The sequence below is a fragment of the Dama dama genome, chromosome 11 (genome assembly GCF_033118175.1).
Source record: "Dama dama isolate Ldn47 chromosome 11, ASM3311817v1, whole genome shotgun sequence".
Lineage (NCBI taxonomy): Eukaryota > Metazoa > Chordata > Mammalia > Artiodactyla > Cervidae > Dama > Dama dama.
In genome coordinates this window covers 34,469,206-34,494,212 of record NC_083691.1, presented here as the reverse complement: position 1 = coordinate 34,494,212, position 25,007 = coordinate 34,469,206, and the positions used below count along the sequence as shown (strand labels likewise).

The window sequence follows — 25,007 nt, the reverse complement described above, 5'->3', positions numbered from 1 at the left end:
GTTGCCATTTCCTCCTTCAGGGGCTCTTTCTGACCCAGGGATTGAACCCAGGTCTCCTGTATTGGCAGGCGGATTCTTTACCTCTGAGCCACCACGGAAGCCCATAGCCACCTACAGTCCATCACTTTTCCTTCAGCATCCCTGCCCTAATAGTTGAAAAGAATATTTTGGGGAAGCTTTCATTTTATTCCAACCTGGCAAATATCAGGGCCATACCTGGGGAGCTTGGTCACTGTTAATTTTCACATTTTCTTTCCAACTACATCTAAGTTCAAGTAATACTCAAAAGGGGGGAAGGAACAAAAGCAGAAACAGCAGCTCCTTGGGAGCACTCCTGGAGGGAGATGGTCCAAAAAAGGCCATATGGAGAAGGAAATACATTCCCCAAGATAATGGCCGCTATACACGTGCCCCCCAGCTGCTCACCTTGTTCAGGGGGACGAGAGTGTTTTGGAAGAAAGGTTGTACAACCACGGCGAAGTCCTCACGCTGCAGGTACTGGTAGGAGAGTGTGGACAGGGCACTCTAGGGATGGGGAGAGAGGCGTTCAGTCCCACAGCGAGGCTGGACAGACAGGCTAGGCCTCGGGTGGGTCAGGGCCAGGAGACCCAGAGGAGCTGCTCTAGTGCATAAGCATCCACCTAGGCTGCACCAGGCATGGACACCACCCTGCTCTCACTGCATGAAGAAGTGGATTAGAACACAGGACTCCAGTCCCAATGGGGAACTCTTCAACACCAGCTCCTCAAAATGCCTTAGACCTTAGGATGATTTTCCACAGTCTTGGCATTGCTTAAGCGCCCAAAGGTGGACTGTAAAAGGGATAGACTAGCTGTGCTCACCCTCAAGGAGCTGGTCATCCATCTGTGAGATGTAAAAGTCAAAATCATGTATGGCATAAGGGTCAGTGAAGTGCTGACTGAAGTTGCCAGCAGGGAGCTTAGTCAAGGGAAGCTTCTCAGGTAAGAAGACAAAATTCCGAGCATGAGATGGATGTGCTGCAGAAAGGCCCAGGCGGGCAGGTCCGGGGAGAGGACAGCAAGAGCAGAGACAGACATGAGAAAGTAAGGAGGGAGGGAGCCCAAGGGCAGTGAACACAGCCCATCTCTCCTCTGGTGGGGGCGGTGGGTGTGGGGGGTGAAGTGGTGATGCCTCCTCTGAGAGTTGAGAGGAGGGGTTTCTCCCAGCTTCCCTTCTGAGCTTCTCACTCCCCTCCCCTGATGCTGGTTTACCTGGACACACATTTCAGGGGCTGTGATCTCCCTTTAGGAAGTGGCCTTGCTCTCAGCAGAACCCTGCCAAACACCTAAGTTCCCAATCCTTGCTTCGGGAGTAAAGAGGAGGGTGGGGAGGGAGAAGGGGGACAGGGTCACCTGGAAGTCCCAGTTCACTGTCTTCAATTCTTGCATCTCTGGCAAGTTCTCCTGGGAGCCTTGGAGGCAGGTGCAGTTGCTCCTGTGGGGTGAGGAGTCCTGAGGCTCAGGGACCCTGGGAGGCTGCCCCCACCCCCTCCATACACACAGGTGCCCCCCACAACACAGACTTGCTGCCTCTTGGGCCTGGGTCAGAGAAGCATGACTCAGGGACATGAGATCCAGAAGGTGCTTATTAGGAGAGGAGGCAGAAGTGTTGGCAACAGTGCCTGGGGCTCCTGTGGACAGGCCGTCCATTTCCTTGGCCACCTGACTATTCCTTCCCTAGCCTGTGGCTCCTGGAGTTTCTCCAGGGGGGCTGGGGTTTTGGAAGACTCCCAAAGTGGCCCAGCCTTTCTTCCTCATGTTCCCGAGGCCTCCCTTCTCTACCTTCAGCGGCTGAGGACTCTCCTGCAGGAAGATGCTCCACACATGGACCAGGTTCCAGGCAAGATTGGAACCAGCTGGTCACCTTCCCAACAAATCCATTTGATCCCAGATAGGGCTTCTTGGCCACCCCATAGAATCTCCTCCCCCAAAACAACCGTCACAGGAACTCTGGGCAACCCTCTGGCCTTAAAGAGGGCAACTTCCTGTAGGGTCAGAGCTGAGCTTTAACAAATTCCAGCCCAACAGAGATTCTTGCATGATGTAACTTAGCTCTAAGGTTGGCTTTCAAGGCCAGTCCTAAGAAGCACATTATAGCTACTGTTTCCTGAGTGCCTGCCCAAGGGGGACCATGCACTTTACATGTGTTTCCCCTAGATGTCACCTCTACTTCCCCACGAGATTTTTACATGTGAGGAGTAAGAGGCCCAGAGAGGTCGTGTGGTTTGTACAAGCTCCCACAGCTTCTAAATGGCAAAGCCAGGATGTGAGGCCCAGTAGAGCTGTCTCGAAAGCTCGTTGCCTTGTGCTGCCTCTCAAATGGAACAACTTGCTGAAGTTGGGGTTTGGCATCACAGAAATTCTGGAGCCCTCACAGATCATTTCCAGAAGGGCAAAGTGAGGTCCAGAGAAATGAAGCAACTTGTGTACAGTAGGCATTCAATAAGGTAGCAACACTATAGAATGGTTTTCCAAGCCCCTGGCTAATTGCTGATGTTTGCCCCTTGGACAGGACTGTCTGGCTCTGCCTGTCTCGGTCTCACCCGCTGGCATCTGATCCCCATTCTCCCTAGGTGCCCTCGCCTTGGGACCACGTCCATCTACTTACTGGGCTGCCAGTGGCATGACACATTTTCCATCTTGACCCTGGTGCAGGTCAGCCAGCTCCATGACCTCTACCACATTGATGAAAGTCCGTGGAAGCTGCGGAGAGTGGAGGGGGGAGCTTCAGTAGTCCCCAGGCACTTGTGGGGGAGCAGAGCTTACTGCTGGAAAGAGGTTGAGGGATCATCTAAAGTCTACTTCCCCCTCCCCAATTTTACCAATAAACTGAGGTCCAGAGAAGGAACATGCCTTATATTATCTTGTGGAATGGTCTTTATTGGCCCTACTTTATAGATTAGGAAACTGAGACAAAGTCAACTTGCCCAAAGTCACATGGCTAGGAAGCCACAGTGTCCAGCTATAAGTCAGGCCAACTGGCTCCAGAAGCAGGCTCTTTGCCACCCAACCAAGGCAGTCAGATCCAGTTAGATGCCACCCCACAGAGAAGCTTGGCAGCTGCCTCCCTCCCATCCCATCCATCTGGGTACCTGCTCCTGGGGGACTCTGTGCAGTGTGCATCTGTGAACACATCTATGTGCATCTCACTGAACACAAGTCCTCTAGCTGCACTCAGGGAGCGACCCCCGGTGAGCCAGCAGACAGCCTGGTTGCTGGCAGGAAACAGGACCCGGGAACGTGCCACTGTGCCTCCCTACCTGCTCATAGAGGATGTCCAGGGCCTGCCGGATGTACTTAACATACTCCTCAGCGGAGCGGGCCTCCTGTGAAGAAGGAAGGGGCTCTGCTCAGCTCCTGGGAGGAGGGGGAGAAGGTGGCCTGATGCCCAGCACAGGAGGGTCCTGAACCAGATGGGAAGCCCAACGCTCCTTGCTGATGGACACAGTCTCTGGTAAGAAGTCACTCCTTGGGAACTTCTCTGGTAGTCAGTGGACGCCAATGCAGGGAATGTGGGTTTGATTCCTGGTCAGGGAACTAAGCCCACATGCTGCAACTAGCAAGAAACCAGTGCCCAGCAACTATGGAGCCTACATGCTGCAACCAGAGAAGCCTGCAATGAAGAGCCCACACACACCATGACAAGGACCCAGCAAGGCCAAACAAAAGGAAAGGAAAAGTCATCCCTTGATGCCTACTAGGTACCATCAACGGCCCCCACCTCACCCTGCTCCATGGTATCTCTAACCCAGATCTTGACAGTGCTGGCCCCCCTGCCTGGGACCCTTTGCATTGCCTCCCCATCACTTCTACCCTTATAACTCAGCTTGAGGGTCTCCTCTTCTGGCCCCTCTCCCAACTGGAGGCTGATTTAGCCCCTTCCAAAACATGGCCTGAATCCTGGTGGTGGCCCCAAGTCATTTCCACAAAACGCTGCTCTCAGGAAGGTAAACCTGACTTTGCATGAAGACAGATCTTCTGGGGTCACTTCTGGCTTCCTAGACCCCATGGAGTGCAGGACACAATGACATTTAAAACCCCATGGGGTTGGATTACTTCTTCCTCTAGTCTGGGCAGAGAGGAAGAGAGGTCCCTGTGTGGGGGAGGCTGGTTCTCATCTAGAATTTGGAGACTGTCTCTCTGAGCCACAAGGAATGATAAATGTCTTCTCCCTGCTGCCTGTGACTGTCAAACATTCTAGCACAACCTCTGAGTTATGGCAGCTGCTTTTTTTTTTTCCCCTGGCCAAATAAAATATAGCTCATCCTCAACTTAGAACAAGATGAATTCCAGAAGTTATTATTTCCCACAGTTTGTAAGTCTGGACGTATTTCCCCATAGAAACAAGGTTAGGAGTGAGTTGGGTTCACAGGCTGGCTGAAGGTGGTTTACACATGGTGTCCCTGAAGGGCAGTGAGCCAGGGATCAGGATTGGTTCAACTGTATCAGCCATATTTATGACATTGTTTCAGCCTCCCCCTGCAACCTCCTCACCCTGAAGAAACACCGAAAAAAAATGGGCAGAGACTCCAAACAGGTGAGTGGGCTCCCTGGTTATATACTGGCTACCAGAGAACAGTAATTAAGGGTGTAAGAGAGACCACCTCATCAGTGCCTGAGAGTGGGGACGTCCAGACACGTCTGGAATCAGGGAACCAATGCAGCAGACACTCAGCAGTGGGGATGGCTGGCCTGTCCTGGCGTGTGTGAGCCGGGCTGTCTGGGCAGACTCAGGTGCCTGGGAGAGCCGGCCAGGGTGCCTCCCACGAGGGACGTCCCAGCCTGGGTCCAGACAGTGACCTTGGCCAGCAGCTCCCTTCTCAGTTCCATCCCCCAGGGGGCCGGTCAGGGGCCTACCTGATTGTCACAGTAATGGCACAAGTCGTTGCTCCCAATGAAGAGCGTGATCAGCTTCCAGTCTTTCTGTAGGTTGATTTCCTGAGGGGACAGAAGAGCCCACTTAGGCCTTGGTGAGGGGGTGGGGGAGCATATGCATGTGCTAGACACCCTTTCCCCCCAGTGCCTTTCATCCTCTATGTCACAGTGGAGAGAAGATGGCAAGTGGAGCTCCCTCGTCCTCACTTTGGTGCTGGTCAAGGACTCCACTGTATGTGTGTGTGTGTGTGTGTGCGTGTGTCTGTGTGTCTACTCACTCAGTACAGAGAACTTTTTTCCCTTTGAGATCTTAAGAAAGCTGAAGTCCAGGAGGAGGTGGCTTGTATTAACATACTACTAAAGAGCCAACTCACTGGAAAAGACCTTGAGGCTGGGAAAGATTGAGAGCATGAGGAGAAGGGGGCAACAGAGGAGGAGATTGTTGGATGGCATCACTGACTCAATGGACGTGAGTTTGAGCAAACTCAGGGAGACGGTGAAGGACAGGGAAGCCTCATCATGCTGCAGTCCATGGGGTTGCAAAGAGTCGGACACGACTTAGCAATCGAACAAAAAATGTGATCCAAAGGCCTTCCAAGGAGCCAGGGCAAAAGACACAACTAGAAGCAAAAGCCCAGAGCTGCCTGGGGCTAGGGAAGGGGACCGGTTGGACAGAGAGGTGAGGAGGGGGCTGGAGAGGTTCTAGGGAGCCTGCTTTCCACTCAGCAGCCCCATAATAGGAGTGCTGCCAGGCAGTGAATTCCAAGGCATAAACCCAGAGCATTGGAAAAAGTGCTGGTGAGGAGGTTTAGAGGGGCCGGGTGAGCGGGAAGGAGGAAGGATTGGAATGAGAAGCCTATTTTTAGAAGCCAAAGTTTACATAATAGGTTTGGGAAGCCAGCTCTTGGGTGCAGTGGAAAGCTGCCAAAGGCCAAGGCCTGCCACCTCCACCAGCTCTCTGCTCATCTCTCCTCCTGCAGCCGGCCTGGAGGGGAGGGTACCTGGGGAAGGGGTGCAGCAGAGATGTTGTCTTGGTGGCAAGACCTGCTCACCTGGTCCCTTGTAAAGACGAGCCAAGAGATTGAACTGCAGCAGCGCAAAGGGGGCTCATTCAGGGCCACTTACACCCACCCCAGCTAAAGACAGAGGGTGGCCCGGGGCCTCTACTCACAGGGCTGGTTTTCATTCGCTCCACGAGGTCTCGGGCCTGAGCTGGCATGTCCCTGGGCAGGAGAAGAGAAGGGAACATTAGAGCTGGTTCACGAGCAAGGGCTCAAGCTGTAGGATTTGGGCCTGGCGAGGAGATGTTTCAGGGAAAAAAAAAAGTTATATAAAGACCTATTCCTTCAGAAGGTATTGAAAGGCTTTCAATTCTCAAGAAATCTCAACCTGTGAACAATCAAAGATTTGCTGTGGGCATTGGAGCCCCAGTTGATCCTGACTCTGCCATGGGGCTGACACGCATGTCACCACCACTTCGGCAGCAGGAATGGTGGTGGTGGGGGGGGGGTGGCGGGTGGGCAGTGGGGATCTGCTCAACCTTCCCGTCAGGGACATTCCCTTATATTTCATCCAGCTCTTTTCATTGCAGGCTGAGCCTGTTCAGTTCTTATTTGGCTGCCTGTCTTAAAAATAACCATTTGTATATTTGAAAAAAGCCATCACCCCAAATGATCCCTCAGCTTCCTCCCTTCCACTCTTCATGACTCCTTCAACCCTTACCTCTAAGTCCCAGTCTCTCTTCTTTTAATCCTTCTGTTTTTCTTCTCTATCATTCCTTTGGATTTCCAAATCATTCCCCATCTCCTCACTTTCCCCGCTGGTAACAAAACAGGATGAGGGAGACAAATACCGACAGGGCTAGTCCTCACTTCAACCGCTAGATGTGTGCCATGAATGCTTCTGGGTTAGAGACAGGCATGCCAAAGGAACCCTACTCAGCAATCAAGGAGAATGAACTAGTGATACACATAACAACAGGGATGTATGTCAAAATAATTTTGCTGGGTGAAAGATGTTAGACAAGAAAATAGTACACGGACTTCCCTGGTGATCCAGTGGCTAAGATTCTGTGCTCCCAATGCAGGGGACCCCGGTTCGATCCCTGGTCAGGAAACTAGATCCTGCATGCCACAACTAAGAGTTTGTATGCCGCAACTAATGATCCTGCCTGCTGCAATAAAGATCAAAGATCCCATGAGTCACAACTAAGACCTGGTGCAGCCAAATAAATAAATAAATATTTTTTTTAAAAAGGGAAAAGAGTACATCATCTATGGCTCTGTTTCTATAGAGTTCTAGAAAATTAAACCTAATCTATAGTGACAAGAAAGCAGGTCAGTGGTTACCCGGGTCCCAGGAAGTAAGTGGGGTAGAGACCAGAAGGGGCAGGAGGGAGGGACTGATTATAAAGCAGCATAGGGAAACTTGGAGGTGATGGATATATTCATCATCTTGATTGAGGTAATGGTTTCATAGGTATATGTATATAACAAACTGATCAGATTGCACCCTATTAATATGTGCAGTGTGAAAGTGTTAGTCACTCAGTTGTGCCCCACTCTCTGTGACCCTATGGACTGTAGCCCATTAGGCTCCTCCATCCATGGGATTTTCCAGGCAAGAATACTGGAGTGGGTTGCCATTTCCTTCTCCAGGGGATCTTTCTGACCCAGGATTGAACCCACGTCTCGTCTCCTGCATTGCAGGCAGACTCTCTACCCTCTGAGCCATCGGGGAACTGGGACAGTGTACTTAGGTCAATTACACCTCAATAAAGCAATTATTTAAAACAGATATGCATAACAGAAGGCATACAGCAAATGGAGGCTTCCATGGAAGGAGTCATATAAGAAGAACTGGTACAGAATGGGCATTTTAAATATTTGCATGTCCACAATGAGCTGAGCATGTGGCCAAGCATACATGTATGTATGTACCATTTCTGCCATGTTTCTCATTTATTCACTCAGGACCGTATCTCATATGCTATTGCTATCATGGGTATGTCAGAAAGTCTTAAAGCCTGGCTTGGTTAAAGGTGACCACATAAGTCTCTGTAATCTTTTTACAGGTTCGAGATATGAACATGGGTATCTGTGGGTGATAAGCCCTCCAGAACACTAGCGGAAGCCAGGAATGCCCTCTTTTCCCCTCTCTCTAGCCAAATTCTTCTCATGCTTCAAGCTCAGAGCAAGCCCTACCTCCCCTAGGAGTCTCCCTCTGGGTTTGTTTACCCACACCTGCTCCCTTTCCTTTTTCAGTCTTGGTGTACAGAGCCATGCTTTGGGAGCTATGGGACCAGGGATCCCCTTCCAGCTCTGCTACCAATTTGCTGTGGAGCTTACCCAAGTTATGGAACCCTGCTAACCTTGAATTTTTTCACCTTTATACAAAGAGGCAGGACTAGATGTTTTCTGGGGTCCCTTCTGGGTCTGTACCTGTCTGTAACTAGACTGCCCAGTTCACATTTTACACTTTTCTGTTTTCTGAGTACAAAATCATTTCAGTCTGCAACATTGCCAGAAACAATACTTCTTCCCCCCAAAATTATTTCCTATTGGTTTAGGCTCCTTAACTAGACAGCAAGCTCTTTGTGGGCAGACATTTAGCTCACTTGATTCTTCTCTATCTTTTAGTAACAGCCATGGGGCTCAGTCCTTCCCAGGTGCTCAGTGAATTCTTGCTTATTGATTGATAGAAAGGAAGTTTGATCTTGAATGAAACTTTGAAACAAAATACCCTAATGACCACCAACTTTTTTTTTTTTTGCATACATATTATAAACTAGGTGGGTTATTGGTCTCATTGAATCTTTGTGACAGCCAAAGAAGTAGGTACTATTAGTATCTCCACTTATAGATGAGGAAACTCAGGTTCAGCGATACTAAGTGACTTGCCCAAGGTCACACAGCCAGCAAGGCTGGGGGCTTGACATAAATAATCTATCCGCAGGTCTCATTATCCTGGTTGACCTGCTGGGGCATTCATCTCTCTCTTTAGGTGAACTCATCCTTTTCCACACCATGCCACGTGCCACAGTGCAGATAAGGAAGGCTCACAGAACAGTGCTCCATCCTTGCTTACTTAAGCTGGCTAATGGCTTGCTGTCCTTTCCCCTAACACGGGACCTCTGAGAGCCTAACAAGAAGCTGCACGTGTCAGCCACTTCCCCTGCCACTCCATGTTCTCACGGAGGCAGCAAGAAGCAGTGAAACAGAAAAGGCAGTTTAAGAGAAGTGAAGCAAGAAAGGGGAAGGGGGCTTGAACGTCAACAGACTAAAGAATCAATTCCTGGTTAATGAAGCCTGAGCTCTATAACGATATTAATAAAAGCATAATGATCATAATAATAATAATGGCAATATCAGCAACTAGATGTTGATATTTCAGCCCCAGGCAGCCCAATTTTTCACAGAAAAATGAGTTCTTCCTGCTTGTGACGCTGAGGAACTGACATCGCTTCCTGTGGCTCAGAGACTCAAACCTAGCGAGCGTGGGGCCCTCCTTACCGTGTCTGAAAGGAATGCTGCCTGTAAACAGAGTGAGTCAAGCCGGTTCTGTCTCCCTGGTGACGTGACTGCAGCAGCCCTTCTACAAAGCAGAGACCCAGCACACTCCGTGCAGAAAATCAATGAGCTCGGTCAGGCATTTCAACTTTAATTATCTGGATTGTTGGCAACCACAGAAATCCAAGTGAAAACAAACGACTGCTTCGGTGTTTCAGGGGCTCTACCACCTGACTCCCTAGTGTCAAATACAGCCTTTTCCGAGTCCAAGACTAGAGGCTCAGAGGTGAGAAGAGAGAGAAAGGAAGGGTGGCCCTCTGTGGGGCCCTGCTGTGCGTTACCAGGATGCTGAGAGTCACCCACACATTCCCCTCTGGCCTCCCCTGGGTGGGGAGGTCAGCTGAAGTCAGCAGGCTGCATCCTGGGCCCCGGCTGCCTGCCTGTCATCCAGCCACCCTCAAGCGCTTCCTCCCACTGCCCTGAGAGGTGCTAACAGTGCAGCAGGCAGAGCGAAGGCTCTGATTCAGCTGTTTGATCCTGGTTTCTCTGGGCACTTGCTCTTGATGACCCTGGGCTGTTCAGGAAACGGTTTATGCCTCTGGGTCCTCATCTCAAAGTGGGTGAGGACTTCAGGAGGTAATCCATGTGAGGGGCAGCTCGGGGCTGGGGAGCAGAAGCGCTCTGTGCACAGCCACTACTGCCGCTCACACACCACCCTTCTCCCCTCCCCATCTCTCAGCCTTGCTCTCCTCTGTCCCTCCGGCACCCACATCTACTCACCGAGCCCTGGCCCCTTCCGTGGCTACGTTCAGTCCCGCCGTCTCCTCCCGGGTGCCGGTGGAGAAGCCGAGGATGTTGGGGTTGAACTTCTTCAGAATGTCTTTGAAGGGGGAGATGGAAGAGTGCACAGGTGAGTGGGAGATGGATGTACAAGGTTGGGGCACAGGTGTGGACCGGATGCTCCTTGTCTTTTCTGGGTGGGCTGACTCCCTCTCCTTACAGATAACCTTCTCTTCCCTCCCTCAGGGGAGGGTCCTGGCCACAGCGAGGGGTTGTTATGGTCATAGTGATGGTGCTTCTCTGTGTTGCTACTTACTGGGCAGCGTGGTGTGGGTCCCTAAGTCGCCATCCCCTCCAATGCTGGGGAAGAGAAAGCACATTTGTTAAAATTACCAGTCGTCATGTTTCTAAGTCAGAACCAGAGAGGGTGCCCCAGGGCAGGATTCCTATCCCCCTTAGGACCAGCATGAGTATCAAGGCATCGCCTTGCATTCCAGCGCTGGGTCATGAGTACCTGGCCTCATCTCTGACAAGTGATGGGGAAATATACCACCCATGCCGCTATGGGGAGCACCATCAAGAGAGATGAGAGGAGAACAGCCTCACCTCCAGGAGAGTCCTCTCCAGGATGTGGGGAGGTCACTGGAGTTGCTGGGTCGGGCTCCTACTGCTGTCTGAAAAAGGCAAAGAGAAGGCTATATAGCTGGGCTGGGTCAGGGGCAGGCTGGGGGCACTGGGGAGAGCCCCTCTGGCCCTGGTGTTGCAGCTGGGACCTGGATTTACCTTTTCTGAAAATGGTAACAGTTTTTCTCCAGGCCACTTAATCTCTGAGTTGTCCTGACTCCCCAACCTTCCACACACAACCAGTAACCAAGTCATGGAAGAAGCAAGATTCTTCCTCCCCAACTTCTCTGGCTTCTGACACTTTCTTTGTGTTCCCTCTGCCATACTTGCCGGTGAGACTCTCATCTCCTCGCTGTGGACAGCTCTGGCCTCCATTTGACCCCAGCTCCCAATGTCTCTTCCCTTCTCACTTGGTTGCCCACCTGCTCTTCCAAGCACACATGCTTCTTCACACTTCCCCTGACTCTGACCCTTCACCAACATTCTGAGCTCACCACGACCTGGTTTCTACTTTCCTTTCTTGTTCACTCCCTCCTTTCCTGTCCACACACCTTCAGGTCTAAACAAGTTGACCTGAAGCATGAGAACCTCGGGGCAACCTATTAACAGCCACTCCATCCCTTCCCAGAATGCTAAACTTCCTCCTTTCTAGCCCTTAAGTCTCCAGTTCATTCCCTAAGACTTTGGTCAGCTTCTACCTCCTCCATCAAGCTTTACCTAAAGGCCCTCGAAAAAGAGAAATTCCTCTTTGAAACTTACAAAAGTAAGTGAACCAGTGAAATAATACAAGGACTTTTTAGTTAATAATTTATCCCTACTTTTACTTCCCTGGTAGCTCAGATGGTAAAGCATCTTCCTACAATGTGGGAGACCTGGGTTCAATCCCTGAGTTGGTAAGACCTCCTGGAGAAGGAAATGGCAACTCACTCTAGTATTCTTGCCTGGAAAATCCCATGGACGGAGGAGCCTAGTAGCCTATAGTCCATGGGGTCGCAGAGTCGGACACGACTGAGCGACTTCACTTTTCTTAATAACCTTGCCTCCTGCCACAGGTTCTACATCCCTCCTCACCCCTTACCCACATATACATACCACCAGAGCTGATGAATGGTTAAGAGCCTGATGTGTATCCTTCCACAGCTTTCCCCATGTTCGTATGAAAATTAAGATACACTCATACACATCTGGGGAAGTTGTTTTTCTATGGAAATGAATACCTGATTTCAAGAGTCCTATTTGTCACCTATCTGGATACGTATCTCCTTCAGTGTAAGTTTTTTATTTCCCCAGCTGGACAAGTTTCAAGAGGGTTAAGACTACATCTCATACTTCTTTTCCCTCTGAAAAGCTAGCAGACTGTCTCACACATAGCAATAGTGAAATCTTTGGTTGGCCAATAGAATTCCTTTCGTGAAACTATACTATGTGCAGTAATTGGGTCCCTTCTGCCCTGAAGAACACATTTTTGAATGGGGTGAAGGGGAGCTGGGCAGTATGTGGGTAGACCCACCACCTGAGGAGTGAGTGAGTGAGGGAGTGAGGGAGATAAGTTCCCTAGGGATGTCGGGCAGACTTGGATAAGTACCTTAGCACATACAGATGAAATGCCTGGGAACAGGGGGGAAGAAGGGATGGAATGGCTTTGATCTGGGGCTGGAGGGAAGCCTCATGGGAAGAGGTGGTGTTTGAGCAGGGCTGTGGAAGGGTGGAGGGCAGGGCTTCTAGATTGCCTGGTGATGTCTCGTGGCTGCCTGACTGTGTTTCAGTGCCAGACACAGGTAGGTTCTCGACAGGGTCAGCTAGATGCTGAACGCAGAGCCAGTGTGGAAGAAGAGTTGATTCCTGGCTCAGCTTAGTACTCACAGTCAGCGAGTCACCCAGAGCAGCCACCACTTTGATATCCGCTGGCCGGAGCTTATGGACTAAGGAGACAGGCAAAGAGATGGATGGTTGGCAGAGGTCTTCCTTTTAAACTATTAACCTGACTAGAAGCCTGAGATTCCGTTCTCATCCCATCCATCCCCATTACACTTATTTCCAGCTTAAGGCTTTAGAAAATTTGTCTCTTCCATGCATCCAGAGCAACCAAGGCGCTGAAGGTAATGGGCTAGGTGGCTCTTAGCCATATGGAGAGGAGCCCAATTCATTCTTGAGGGGTCCAAGAAAGTTCTAGCTGTGGGGATCAGGAGCACAGGCAGAGAGGACCCCCATCCCTGACTGTACCTACCTCACCAGGCAGGGAGGCCTGAGGGGTTGCCATTAGGAATAAGTTGAGATGAGAAGTGTGGTTTGTGGAGCACCTGGGAGCCCAGCAGTGCTGCAGGCCAGCTTCCCAGGATCAAAGTCTCCAGCGCACAAGAATCAGCGAGGCCTGCTCAAGGCTCTGAGATGTACTTGTAGGTTCTTCCAGCAACCTGACACTTAGTCCTTGACTGAAGGGGATGATGATGTTTATACTCACCTGACGTGGGGACACTGTTGGAAGGATTCTGCTCCGTACACAGGAAGTCACTGCCCCAGTTCTAAATCAACAAAGCAAACACACAACAGCAGACACTCACGGTGCAGGAAGGTTAGCCCAAGAGTTAGCTAAAGAATTCTTCCTCCGCACACAGTTGTTCCCTGAACATGGTGCCTTGATGAAAACTGGCAGAGGCAGCTGAGAGACACTGGCATCCAGGATATAGGTCATTGATTCTTTCATGTTAAATCCAGGGAAGATCCCCTGGAGAAGTGAATGACAACCCATTCCAGTATTCTTGCCTGGAGAGGCCCACAGACAGAGGAGCCTGGTGAGCTATAGTCCATGGGGTCGCAAAGAGTCGGACACTACTGGGCGACTAACACATTCACTTTCACTAATCTAGAATTTATCCTAAGATTCTGTACAGGCACCAACATAAACACAAATGCCTCCTCAACCTTCTTAGTTCCAGTCTCCACCAAGAATTCCTTAGCTAAAACTATGTCACTGTAGAGGCTCATGTGAGGCAAAGAGCTGTGGGTTATAGATGGAGTGAGAGGGGAATCGGAGAAGAGAAAAAGGGTGTTTGCCACCTCCCCATGCACCAAACAGTGCTTGGGTCTTGTCCCCAGGAATTCTGACTTTGTCTGGGGTGGCACCTGGATTCGACACCTTTTAGCTGCTCCCCAGGTGATCATTGCATGGAGTTTGCCAACTCCTGTCTTAGATCTCCTCGCCATAGGGCAACCACAGGGTTCCACATGGGTTTAGGTGGTGGTGTTTAATGTGAAACTAATGGACACTAATTACAATGCTAGGACCAAAACAATAATTACAATATTTTTAGGAAAGCAATATGAAATTTTTGCAAATGCAAAGTTTCTAGTTTCTGCATATCATTTCCAAACGTGTGTATGTCTTTTTGTGTATTTAATATCCAACCAGTTCCTTGCATATGTATAAATTAAAGTCTATAACTTGGATTTTTTTGTTTTGTGTTTTAGTCACTAAGTCATTTCCAGTTCTTTTGCAACCCCATGGACTGTAGCCCACCAGGCTCTTCTGTCCATAGGATCTCCAAGGCAAGAATACTGGAGTGAGTTGCCATTTCTTTCTCCAGGGGATCTTCCCCACCCAGGGATCAAACCCACATCTCCTATATTGGCAGGCAGATTCTTTACCACGAAGCCACCAGGGAAGCCCATGACCTGTGTACTTTTAGTCACGTTCTCTTGACTCTAGAATACAGATCATACTTTCCAAGTGCTGGAGGAGGGGATGAGGTAGGAAGCAGATGGCATAGAAGTTGAGAGAGAAACAGACATCCTTCCCTAGTGTCCCAGACAACTGCACATCCCCAGAGAGGCTTGAGGGACAAGCCCAGTGCTGAGTGCACAGTAGGGCCCCACACATAGGTGTTGTCTAGTTGACTGATTTTCTAGGTGTGTGGTTGCCAAACCTTTGGAAGTTTGTCTCTTTCATCTGACCAGAGGCTGACATAGACACACCTTGTTAAAACACTCCTCTCACAAGGGAGCAACAATGCAACTGCCTTTACATATTATTTGCTTAATCTGATGTAAATGAGTTTATTCCAAGGAGCTGCTCAATTAGTCATATTGATGGAGTCCTCCTTCCGTGTGGAGGTTCTATTGAAATCAAGAACATGTTTGTGTGTAGATGACAAATATCCAGAGAAGATGCAATTTAAAATAATTCTATAGCCATGAGTGCTTTAGAAACATCTCAGAGAACTGATGAGCCAGAGACAAGTCCATCCCCTTCAGACGAAGAGACGCAGGTTGGAACTGGAGCACGTTTGTCTGTCCCAAGGGAAGAACTGCTTAGGGTGCAAAGGCTGCACCCAGATCACCTGCAGGTCTTGGGAAATGCAGGTCCTGAGTCAGCAGGACTGGGGTGCCACCCAGGACTCTGCATTTCTAACAAGTTCTCAAGTAATGTTGACGTGGCTCGTCTGGCTATTTTAAATAGCAAAGTATTTTTTTTTTTTTTAAATCACTTTCTATGCCTGAGTTTTTCACTCTTCCAGCAACAGAAGCAAAGGCATGTGAGACTAAGATCCAAGACAGTGGGCCAGAACCACTTTGCTCATCAGTGTATGTGTATCTGGCACTTAGCACAGTACCTGCATCATTTAGGCATCCAATAAACACACACATCAGATAAATAAATAAATGCCTAACTGACAAGATGCAGCTGACATTTCAGTCCTAATGGATTTTGGTCCACGATTGGCCTGAAATAAGCCTTTGTTGGGCTAATGTGAGCTGAGAGAATTCAGAGAGGCTGAACGGTGGCATTACTCCAGCCATGAAGCTGGTGTGGCCTGTATCCCGGAGCTGAGCATCTGACAGTTCTTCAATATTTTCATGTAAGTTAGTTTCAGTGCTTCATCTGGCTTATAAAAGGTCTTTCCTCAATCACTCCTGCTACTCCCCCATCCATTTTCCACACTAGTCAGGGAGCTCTTTTAAAAAGGTGAACCAGATTACATCACTTTCTTCTAGAACCTCCAACAGCTTCCCACAGCTCTCCACCAAAGTCCAACCTTCTTTCTCAGGGGTTCAGATTCTGTATGCTTACGCCCTTGATGACCCCACTTATCATGACCCCACTCTCCACTTCATTCACACGCCCATAGCCATGCTGACTTCTTTCTCCCCTCAAATACACCCAACTCAGCCCCAGTTCTGAGCCTCTGCAATCACTGGTCCTGGTCACAGCTCATCAGAATGTGCCTTCCTTATCCCATCACACTTTGTCAAGACTGTCCTTACTCTCTGACATGACTATGCTTCACTGTCTATTGGATGCCTCCTTCAGTAGACTGTAGGGTCCGTAAAAGGGATGGGCTCCGTCTGTCGGCTCTACTGCTCTATCTTCTTGAAACAGTGCCCGACACACAGTAGGTGCCCAGCTTAGAATGACCTCTAACTCCTGAGGACAGAACTATGCCTGACACTACTCTGAATCCCTTCTGGCCCCTAGCACAAGACTCAGCAAACCATAGGTGCTCAGCTGACACTGGTGGTTGATTCCCTGTCCAGGTGGCCGACAGACGTAGCCTGGACCAAGCCCGTCCCGCAAGGCCTGGTGTGGTTCAGGATCTTCCAGGCCATCTTTGCAGCAACTGTCCCTAAAGCCATGGACCCTAAAGCCTCAGAGCTAGAATGACTGATCTGAACCAGACAAGCCCTGGAGACCCACCTGCATATACATCAGCTTCCTGGGGGCCCAGCCCCTGGAATTGAGGCTCTTCCTACTCAGCTCCCACCTTACAGGAAATTGATGTGCATTATACTCACTGCCTCCCCCTCATCCCTTCTTGAAAGGCTGAGCTGCCTGATCAGAAATGACGTCTGTGCAAAAGCCAAAGAAGACTGATCCACAGGCACTTCCTCTAGTTGGTTGCTGACGTCAGGTAAATACTTGAGAACAAGTTAGGACAATCCTGGGACTCTGTGGTTCAGGAGCCTTTGTTTCACATTCCAATTTCCAGTAGGTAAGAAGGTATGTTTCTGCTTAAGCTACCTCTCTGAAATCTGCACCACTCCTTGAGTCGCTGGGGGCGGGGGGGGTGGAAACGGTTTGTCTCTGAGAGAGGCAGACACGTGTCAGGGGTTACCTCAATGGCTGGCGTGGTGGGGTACGTGTAGTTACTGTTCCGGGGGGTTCGCAGGAGGGGCTCAACCTAAGAGAGGAAAAGAAACCACAGGGAAAGGTTACCTGACAGCCTGGAAGATTGCTTAGGAAATATTAAGTACTAACAATCCTGTCCTCTAGGTTCATTTAACATGATTCTTCTGCATTTAAATAGAAAGAATCGTACAGACATAATTTCATTCATTCCCTAGAGGGTTTTACATAACAGCTTTGACAAGGGATGCACAATAAAAGGACTAAAAAGGGTTCCATCCACGTTCTTTTCAGGGTTCTGGGCTTTTCTTTTCACCCTGACAATGGAACATCTCCCTAATCATCAGAATGACTTTCTCTCCTTTGTTGTTGCTCTGGCAAAAGACTGATATTATAGGGATCTCTTAGTCTCCAAAAAATGTTACAATCACCAGTGTATTTTAACATCGGTTGCTATGATTTTGCCTCCTCTGAGTTATGTCCCTTACCTGTTTCGGGTTGGTTTCACACACGCTGGTTGCATTTTTTTCTCATGAAATAGCCTCTTCATTCTCTGCTCACCTATCTATTTCACCATCGGTTTCATACATGCCCAGTCAAGAACCCAGGTCTATTCAGTTGTGGGTGATAAGTTAGTCAAAGAAGGAAGAAGGAAGTAGACAGAGAGGTAGCAGGGGAAAGCAAGTAATGAGAAAATGTGGAAATGATAGTGAAGCAAGAAAAAGTTTGTAAGACAGAGATCAGCCCAGATAGCCCAGGGCTGTCAGCACCTTCACAAGTCATGCTCAGTGGAGTAGAAGGGCCATGGTCTGAAAATCTGGGAATAATATGGGAGTAAGTAGGAAGAACCAGAATGTTGGAGGAGACGTCATTGGGTATCTGTTTCAGGGGTTGAAAGCCTATTGCCCATCTGCTTTATTTTGGCGTGAAAGGTGTTTTATTTTTTATTTTTTTTCATTTATTTTTATTAGTTGGAGGCTAATTACTTCACAATGAAAGGTGTTTTAAAAGGAGGAGAGAAGACGACAACTCTGAATGCTGCCACAAGAGGTGTGTACCCTTCAGTTCTGCCCTACCACTGTCTCTTGTCCATCCCACCCACATAGTCATGTTCCAGCCTGGCACTGCATCTGAGTTTCCAACCCTGAGTGATCCTGCTTTACAGATGAGGGGCCACTGAGGTGCAGGGTGGAGCAGGGACCTGCCCCCGGTGGAGAGCAGCATTGAGGACAGAGTGGGGCCTGACCCATCAGGCCTCCCGACCAGCAATGCCCCCATTCCACTGCACACACTGGGGTCAGGCCTGCAAAAGACCTGCTGGCCAGACAGAGGGATGAGCAGGTAGTCTCAGCGGTTAGCTTGGAGGATGAAATCTACATGCACAAAACCCAAACCCCCAGCCCTCGGCACAGACCTTGCCCTCTGGGGCATGACACGCCTCTCCTTTGCTCTGAGTCCAGGTGTTCCTAGCCGAAACACGGGCCAGAGGAGCACTCAGGGCCAAGGGCAGGAAGTGTGCCCTGGACCATCTGCTACAGCACAAGGTGAGAGAGACCTTACAGTGGCATGTCACCATGGTTAACAAGACTTGTCTCCGGCCAATGCTATTCAGTGTCCCCTGTCCCCTGAGATTCCCTAGCAGCTGAGGGCATGTAGCATCCTATAAACAACTGACTCACCTTTGTAAAACCCCATGTGTTCAGAGCTCTGTTCTAGGTGCTGGATGAAGGGAGGATCCAGAGGCATACAATTCAGTCAGGCAGAAAACATGACAAGTATTGGGTAGCGAAGCATCAAAGAACAGTGTGTCCAGTAAGTGTAGTAACTGCTGAGGAAGGATTGCAAGATCTGGGGATGTGTGGTCCTTAAAGATGAAACTCAGCGGGAGGTAGGTCACTCCTCATTATTCTCCCCCCACTTCCCAGGACCCTGATTGAGCACAGGGCCTGGGAGCCAGAGCTTTTCTCAGAGTAGCTAGCATAAGAGGAACCGGAGGGCAGACTCCACCTGCCCTTCTGGATGTGCCGAAAGTCAAGCCAGGGAGTTTATTTCATCACATGATCCAAGGGGAGAAGGAAGGGCCAAAGGGGAGAGACTGACCTAAGAGGTCAGAGGTCAGGGAGACACTAGAATTGGTGGGAAGTGAGGCCAGAGAAGAAACAATGAGAACAGGTCCAGGACAGGGCCAGGCAAGAGGCCGGAGTGCCTGGGGCCTGTTTTATTGATTGTCGGCTGCATTGTGCATACATGAGTCAGACTGGGTGAAAGGCCTGGAGCTCAGCAGAGGGAAAAGGGAGTCCACTTAGTCTGCTGGCTCTCCTAGGCTAGGCTGGTAACACCAGTAAGCAGAAAGCTAAGCCCACTGAATGCCAGCACAAGGAACTATCCTCCTTGGTACAGCTGGGAAAAGACGGTGCAGCCTGCCCGGGGGCAGAGCCTGGTCAGCCACTGATGTGAGTCAGCGACGTGAGTCAGTGGCTGCCGGAAAAGGGCATGTGCGTCCTGGCCTTGTTAACAGGTGTAAACTTCCACAGTGAAGGAGAGCTGGTGGTCTTCTATTCTGTGCTGCTCGGACCAAACCAGGTGTGTATAGTCAGGCCCGGGCACTGACATAAGTGGGGGTCACATTCCAAGGACTCATACCTACTATACGAGGCAGGGTTTGGAATACTTGTCTGCCATACATGGTTGAGGAAATTAGAGAAGATCCAGGGAAGGGTGGTAGTGGTAAAGAAGAGGAGGACATAGGAGTACCCACTGACATTTCTATCCCATCTCATCATCCCATCCCAAACATGACCTACTAGGCTGATTCCACAACCTGTTAATGGATAGCGACTTGACTGTTAGTAATGTACTGCCTTGAGAGTGTGGAGGTTTAAGTAGAGACCATAAGCCTCTGCTTGCCTTGGGAAAATGTGGTACACGTGTGCTAAGTCACTTCAGGTGTGTCCAACTGGGCGACCCTATGGACTGTAGCCCTCCAGGCTCCTCTGTCCATGGGATTCTCCTGGCAAGAATACTGGAGTGGGTTGCCATGCCCTCCTCCAGGGGATCTGCCCAACCCAGGGATTGAACCCACATCTCTCATGTCTCCTGCATTGGCAGGTGGGTTCTTAACCACTAGTGCCACCTGGGAAGCCTGGCAGGATGTGGTAGAATAATTCAATTATATGAGAGATTGCATCAACAGGACTCCAAAGCCCTCCCCACTGAGATTCTAAGGTTATAAAATTCTCTGTTGCTTTATGATGGAAAGGAGCAGGTAACTTTTAACACACAAAGTGACGAGGACCTGAACTGGGTTGGTGGAAGTGGGAAGAGGAAGGACTAGGAAGGATTCTATCAGGTGAGGTGCCTGACGTTTCACGCCTGCAGAACTGTGACCACCACGACAATATGGACAGACAGAGGAAGTCTTCAGGATTAGGGAGTCTGGGAAGACATCGATTTCAGTCCTATTTGACATTCTTACTCAAAAATTATTTTCTAAATGAATGTTGAGTTTGAGATGATGGGGTCAGGGCAGATTTGGGAGATTTGGAAGTCCAAAGCATTCAAAAGAGAATAGCCCTGCATACATAATGCTAAAATAGAAATATCACTAAACAATAAAGTAAGTATAAGAGAATCCAAAAAAAATCTCAGTTTTTCTCAAGAGGAAAGACTGAATGATGAAGTATCACTTGAAATTCTTTGTTTGTCTTACTATGTCTTTCTATTTTGTTGGTACTCTGATAATATATTTTATCTGTCTTCTGGGTAAACTTTACATCCAAGGGAGAAAGACCTTTGAAGGGTTAGAAATATAGCTCAAGTTTGGAGAAAAAAATAAGAAATGAAGATATAGGTTGGGGGATCCTGGGCAAGGAAATTTAACAGGAAACCCTGGAAATGGACAAATCTCAGAGTGAGGATAGTGTAGAGAAAGAGAAAAGAGAAGAGGGCTGAGTTATGAAAGTTGGAGAATGTCCACATTTTTGAGGCTGGGAGAAGGGAGGAGGGGTCATTAAAGGAGATGGGAGGGGGCAGAAACTAGGAAAATCAAAGCAGTCAAGGTGGTTTTCCATCCACGAATGCAGGGATGAATAAATTCATGGAGGAGGTGGTTAACTCTGACAAATGCTTTTCAAGGGCAAGAAAAATAAAAGCTGAAAAAGGACTCTGCTGGTCTTTGAGCCCATTTTTTCAAAGTCTGAGGAGGGGCCACAGGCAGCTGCCCTGGGTTAGGGAACGAGTGGGCAGAGAGGTGATAGGGGGCAGTAAGGGGACCACAGTCACAGTTCACAGAGCAAATAAGCTAAAGTTGGCCGTAAAAATCACATGTCCAACCTGAAAGTCTAATAGAAATCCACAGAGCGCAGTTAAGCGCCTGACCTGGCTGGGCAGAATGCACTTGCCCTTGACTGGAGCTGGGGGAGGGGCAGGCAGGAAGTTGAGAAAGAAGCTCCCGGGTGCTTGCATCTGTCTCAGCCCCTCCTCCCCACTGGGTCCTGCCTGTTGCCTCTATGTTTAGACTCAGCTAGGATTAAAATATGGGCTGCCTGGCCCCTGTCAGCTCACACTGAGATGCTGGTGGACTTTTATATAGCTCCATGGCACACTGCAGGGAGCAGATGGGACCTGAGGAGTGCAGGATTCCACAGTGCCTGGCGCCTTGAAGCTGGGCCGGCCAACAGATGGATCTTTTGGAATGGGCTCTGGGGTTGCCTGGCAACCGCTTCTCCCAGGCGGGGCTTTTACAGTTCCAGGAGGCTGGATTTGCTCTCCTCTGCTCACCAACGGCTCAGTCACGCTAGTCCAGGAGGAGGAGCGGAGCCCACCTCAGGAGTGGCCTGAGATTCTGGCTGAGGCAGCAGCCTTTCGGGGCTCCTTGCCTGGTCTGGGGCCTTGAGGCCGGTGGTGACAGGGCTCTACCTGACCCAGAGCCTAAGGCTCCAACCTGGTACGGAGTAGATATTTGTGAGAAAGAAAGAGAGCACAGGATGGCTCCCTGGACTGGGTTGTTATTACTTTCACTATTAAATAGAAGGAGAATTGGCAGATTGGAGAGGGTTTCCCATGGCTGATGTTCAGTATGGCCATATGGTTGTTAAAATATTGAAATACTCCCCCCCCCCCCCAATATGGTTTATAGCCACCACTCTGAGTCCCCAAATGCCTCTACTACCCAGGTTGCCTGGTCCTACCCCTAGAATGCACTGGACAAGCTCAGGATCTAGCAATTTAAGCATTTACACGTGGTCCAGAAGGGCCTTTAGGCCTCTGCCCCACCCCTTCAGCCCGCATCTGACCATCTGGACTGGAGGCATCCACACTGCACTGATTGTTACATCATTTGACCATCATCTTTGCCCCGAGCCCTGGACCCAGCAACTTGGCCCTCTACGATCACTGCCTCTACTTCTGCATCCCTTCAACCCACGCTCCTGGTGAGGCTAACGGTACCCAAGGCTGAGCCTGGGTTCGAGACTTGTGATGGTATCCAAGGCTAAGCCTGGGTCTGAGACTGGCGTGGGGAAGGCAGCAGACAGAGAAGGGTGCCCACTGCCTCTAGACCCCCGGCAGACAGATGGGGGAGATGTAGGTCCTCTCCTGTTCAGTCGGGAGGGTGGGAAAGGGTGACGCAGTCAGACCCAGGCAGGAAACCCGGCCTCCCAGACTGGGTCAGGCTGTCCCTCTTTCATTGCTGTCGAGGGCTCTCTGGCCTCAACCTTATTTGGTTAAAAAGCCCTAAGACAGGGGCTTGAAGAGGGAGCTGAAGGCAAAGGGCATGTGTACCTACCCCACTCCTAGTCCTGAATCAGGTCTAACAACCACTTACAGTATCTTCCTCCTTCAAATGAGCCCAGGCCAGCCTCACTCCAACTATCGCAAAGCCGGTCCTGCCTGTCCCTTCCCCAGGTGGCTCTAGGGCTTTCCTCTTTGACCTATTTCCTGCCAGACACTCCCGATCCAGACTCCATGACCACTAACTGCAACTTCTGAGCTCAGCTGGCTTCACACTAGGCCACCAACCTGCCGGTGGACCTTCCCACTGGCCCCATGTGTCTCTGCTGAAATGCTCAGTCTGGCCACCTCTGGCTTCTTAACTCCCCTCCTGAAGGATCCGTACATGTCCTGCTCCTCTCCCGTTGCTGGGTTCAGGCCTCCTCTCCCACCTGCTTCTCCCAAAGACAGAGGTGCTTCTGTACCCTCTTCTCCCCTCTCCACTCTCCTCCACTCCCCTCCATCCTCCAAATCCATCTGCTCCCAGGCAAGGGGCAAGATGGGTGACAGAGAAATGCTGGTGCGAGGGGTGCGGGGGGCTGGGGTGGGTATAAAGGGAGACGGGCAGGGCCTGAGCTCTGGGTTTCCAGAGAGCAGCATTACCTGAGCAGGGCAGGAGAGAGGTATGTCTGCCGTCAGATCTAGGGTATCTGTTTTCCTTCCCAGTGGTTCAAGCTGATGGGGGAAGAAAAGAGAGCCGTGAGTGTACTCATTTGTCTCTGCTGAAGTGAACATTCCCTGGCAGGGCATCCCGCAGTGGGGGAACGCTCAGAATTTGATTTCAGGGGGGTTGGCTTCTCCTCCTGGCTCTGCCAGTCACCAGCTGTGGGATACTGGGCAAGTCTCTTAGCTTCTGCAGGATTCAGCTTCCTTGTAAACTTATAAGTCTTGCAGGGCTGCTGAGAAGCTTAAATGAGATAAACATGGCTTAAACTGCCTAGCAGAGTTGTTGGCACATAGAAAATACTGAATAAACATGAGGGTTCTGCCTTGTATTCATGTAGAGTCCTGCATCACAGTCCAAAGCCCGTCAGAGAGGATGCAGTTGATCCAGGAATCTTAAGGACTGTATTTTTCGTTCTACATCGGTTTCTACAGAGGCGCCAGTCGCTCTCCTCCACACCTTGCTTGCAAAGGGAGGCCAAGAACAAGCTCCATTCTGGAGGGCCTGGTACTTTGCTCTAGACTAGAACCCCAGAGAACCAGGAAACCCCACTCATCTTACCATGTTGACCCAAAGGGCCCTGGAGAGCTGGGAGTGGAATTTCTGACTTGGATGGAGGCAGTCTGGGGCAAAGAAGGACACATCTGGGCGCCCATCCTGAAGGAGAGAAATAGACATCCTTAAGATCCTGTTGGCGCCGAGGGTGGAGAGTGGGCCTCACTGGCAGGCCTGCCCTCTGGAGTGGACCTCTCAACACCCTGCTCCTCTGGGGGGCGCTCCCAGCCTGCAGCTTCCTAAGAGAGCTCAGAGTGGTCCCACACATCAACAACCTTGAGTGACCCCAAACCCCCAACCTGCTTTCTGGATCTCACAATTCCCATTATTTAATTTTAAAAGTGCGATATATATTTTCAGGTGCATTTATGCAACCCATGCCATGGATGAGGGAATGAGATACTAGTCCCTGAGGAAGTCTTAGCCAGCCAGCTGGGAACAGCTGTTTCCCAATTCTTGACCAGTTGGTACCAGTGAGCTTGGTAGGGAGAATAGGCTTCAGGCCTGGGCAAAGTCTACGTGCTTAAAGCTTCTTCCGGTAGACCAGGCCCTTGGGATGGAGGCCCAGGTGGACAGACCCAAGTCCCCACCCTGGCCCATTCACAGAGCCCTTCTGCTCAGAATGGAAATCAGGTGGAGAGCAGAGCCAGGGAGAGAAACAATCACCACAGTGTTGGGTTTGGGGCCGAAAGTGAGCAGTCTGGAGTTGGATGTGTTCAAATCTCACCTCTGTCCCTTATTTCCTGCATGCTTTTAGGAAGGAGTCTTCATGTCTCTGAGCCTCTCTTATGCAGGGATGATAAAGCTCACCTCAAAAGGTAATTGTGAAGATTTTACATATGGTATGCACAGTGCCTGGCATGTAGTAGCTACTCAGTAAAATGGAGGCTGCAATGAGCAGTCATGAGAACATCAAACATTGGGCTGCCTCTTGAATACAGCTCTGATGTTCAAGGAGGCTCCAGCCACCAGATCAGCAGCTAGAGAGCTGCCTGGATCCGCCCCATTTGTTCCCAGTCTATGGGAGCACTTGGCATTTCCACTTTGAATTTCCTCCTCTTTGTGGGAGCCCTGTCAGGGAGGGCAGGGAG

The 25,007-nt window shown here is 50.0% G+C and overlaps 1 protein-coding gene and 1 long non-coding RNA gene across 4 annotated transcripts in view; one reads left to right on the top strand and one right to left on the bottom strand.

Annotated features, from left to right (window-relative positions):
- Positions 1–25,007, bottom strand: part of PLB1 (phospholipase B1) — a 119,222-nt gene that overhangs the window by 9,374 nt on the left and 84,841 nt on the right. Inside the window, exons 42-55 of the mRNA XM_061155074.1 lie at positions 23,923–24,018; positions 23,301–23,372; positions 16,918–16,983; positions 13,269–13,329; positions 12,671–12,729; positions 10,790–10,857; positions 10,500–10,543; positions 10,184–10,283; positions 6,067–6,118; positions 4,878–4,958; positions 3,281–3,346; positions 2,629–2,723; positions 1,374–1,455; positions 427–525 (exon numbers count right to left, since the gene is read on the bottom strand). Coding sequence (XP_061011057.1) covers positions 427–525; positions 1,374–1,455; positions 2,629–2,723; positions 3,281–3,346; positions 4,878–4,958; positions 6,067–6,118; positions 10,184–10,283; positions 10,500–10,543; positions 10,790–10,857; positions 12,671–12,729; positions 13,269–13,329; positions 16,918–16,983; positions 23,301–23,372; positions 23,923–24,018 — 1,041 coding nt within the window. The remainder of the gene's footprint in view (positions 1–426; positions 526–1,373; positions 1,456–2,628; positions 2,724–3,280; positions 3,347–4,877; positions 4,959–6,066; positions 6,119–10,183; positions 10,284–10,499; positions 10,544–10,789; positions 10,858–12,670; positions 12,730–13,268; positions 13,330–16,917; positions 16,984–23,300; positions 23,373–23,922; positions 24,019–25,007) is intronic.
- Positions 8,673–25,003, top strand: LOC133064676 (uncharacterized). Of its 3 annotated transcripts, XR_009694672.1 has the most exons (5): positions 8,673–10,039; positions 10,143–10,313; positions 16,625–16,713; positions 17,900–17,978; positions 18,389–21,036. It is a non-coding gene; the product is annotated as an uncharacterized LOC133064676 (long non-coding RNA). The 3 variants fall into 3 exon arrangements; XR_009694671.1 differs by lacking the exons at positions 8,673–10,039; positions 10,143–10,313 and adding an exon at positions 24,674–25,003 and having other exon boundaries at positions 13,336–16,713; positions 18,389–18,472; XR_009694670.1 differs by lacking the exons at positions 8,673–10,039; positions 10,143–10,313 and having other exon boundaries at positions 13,336–16,713.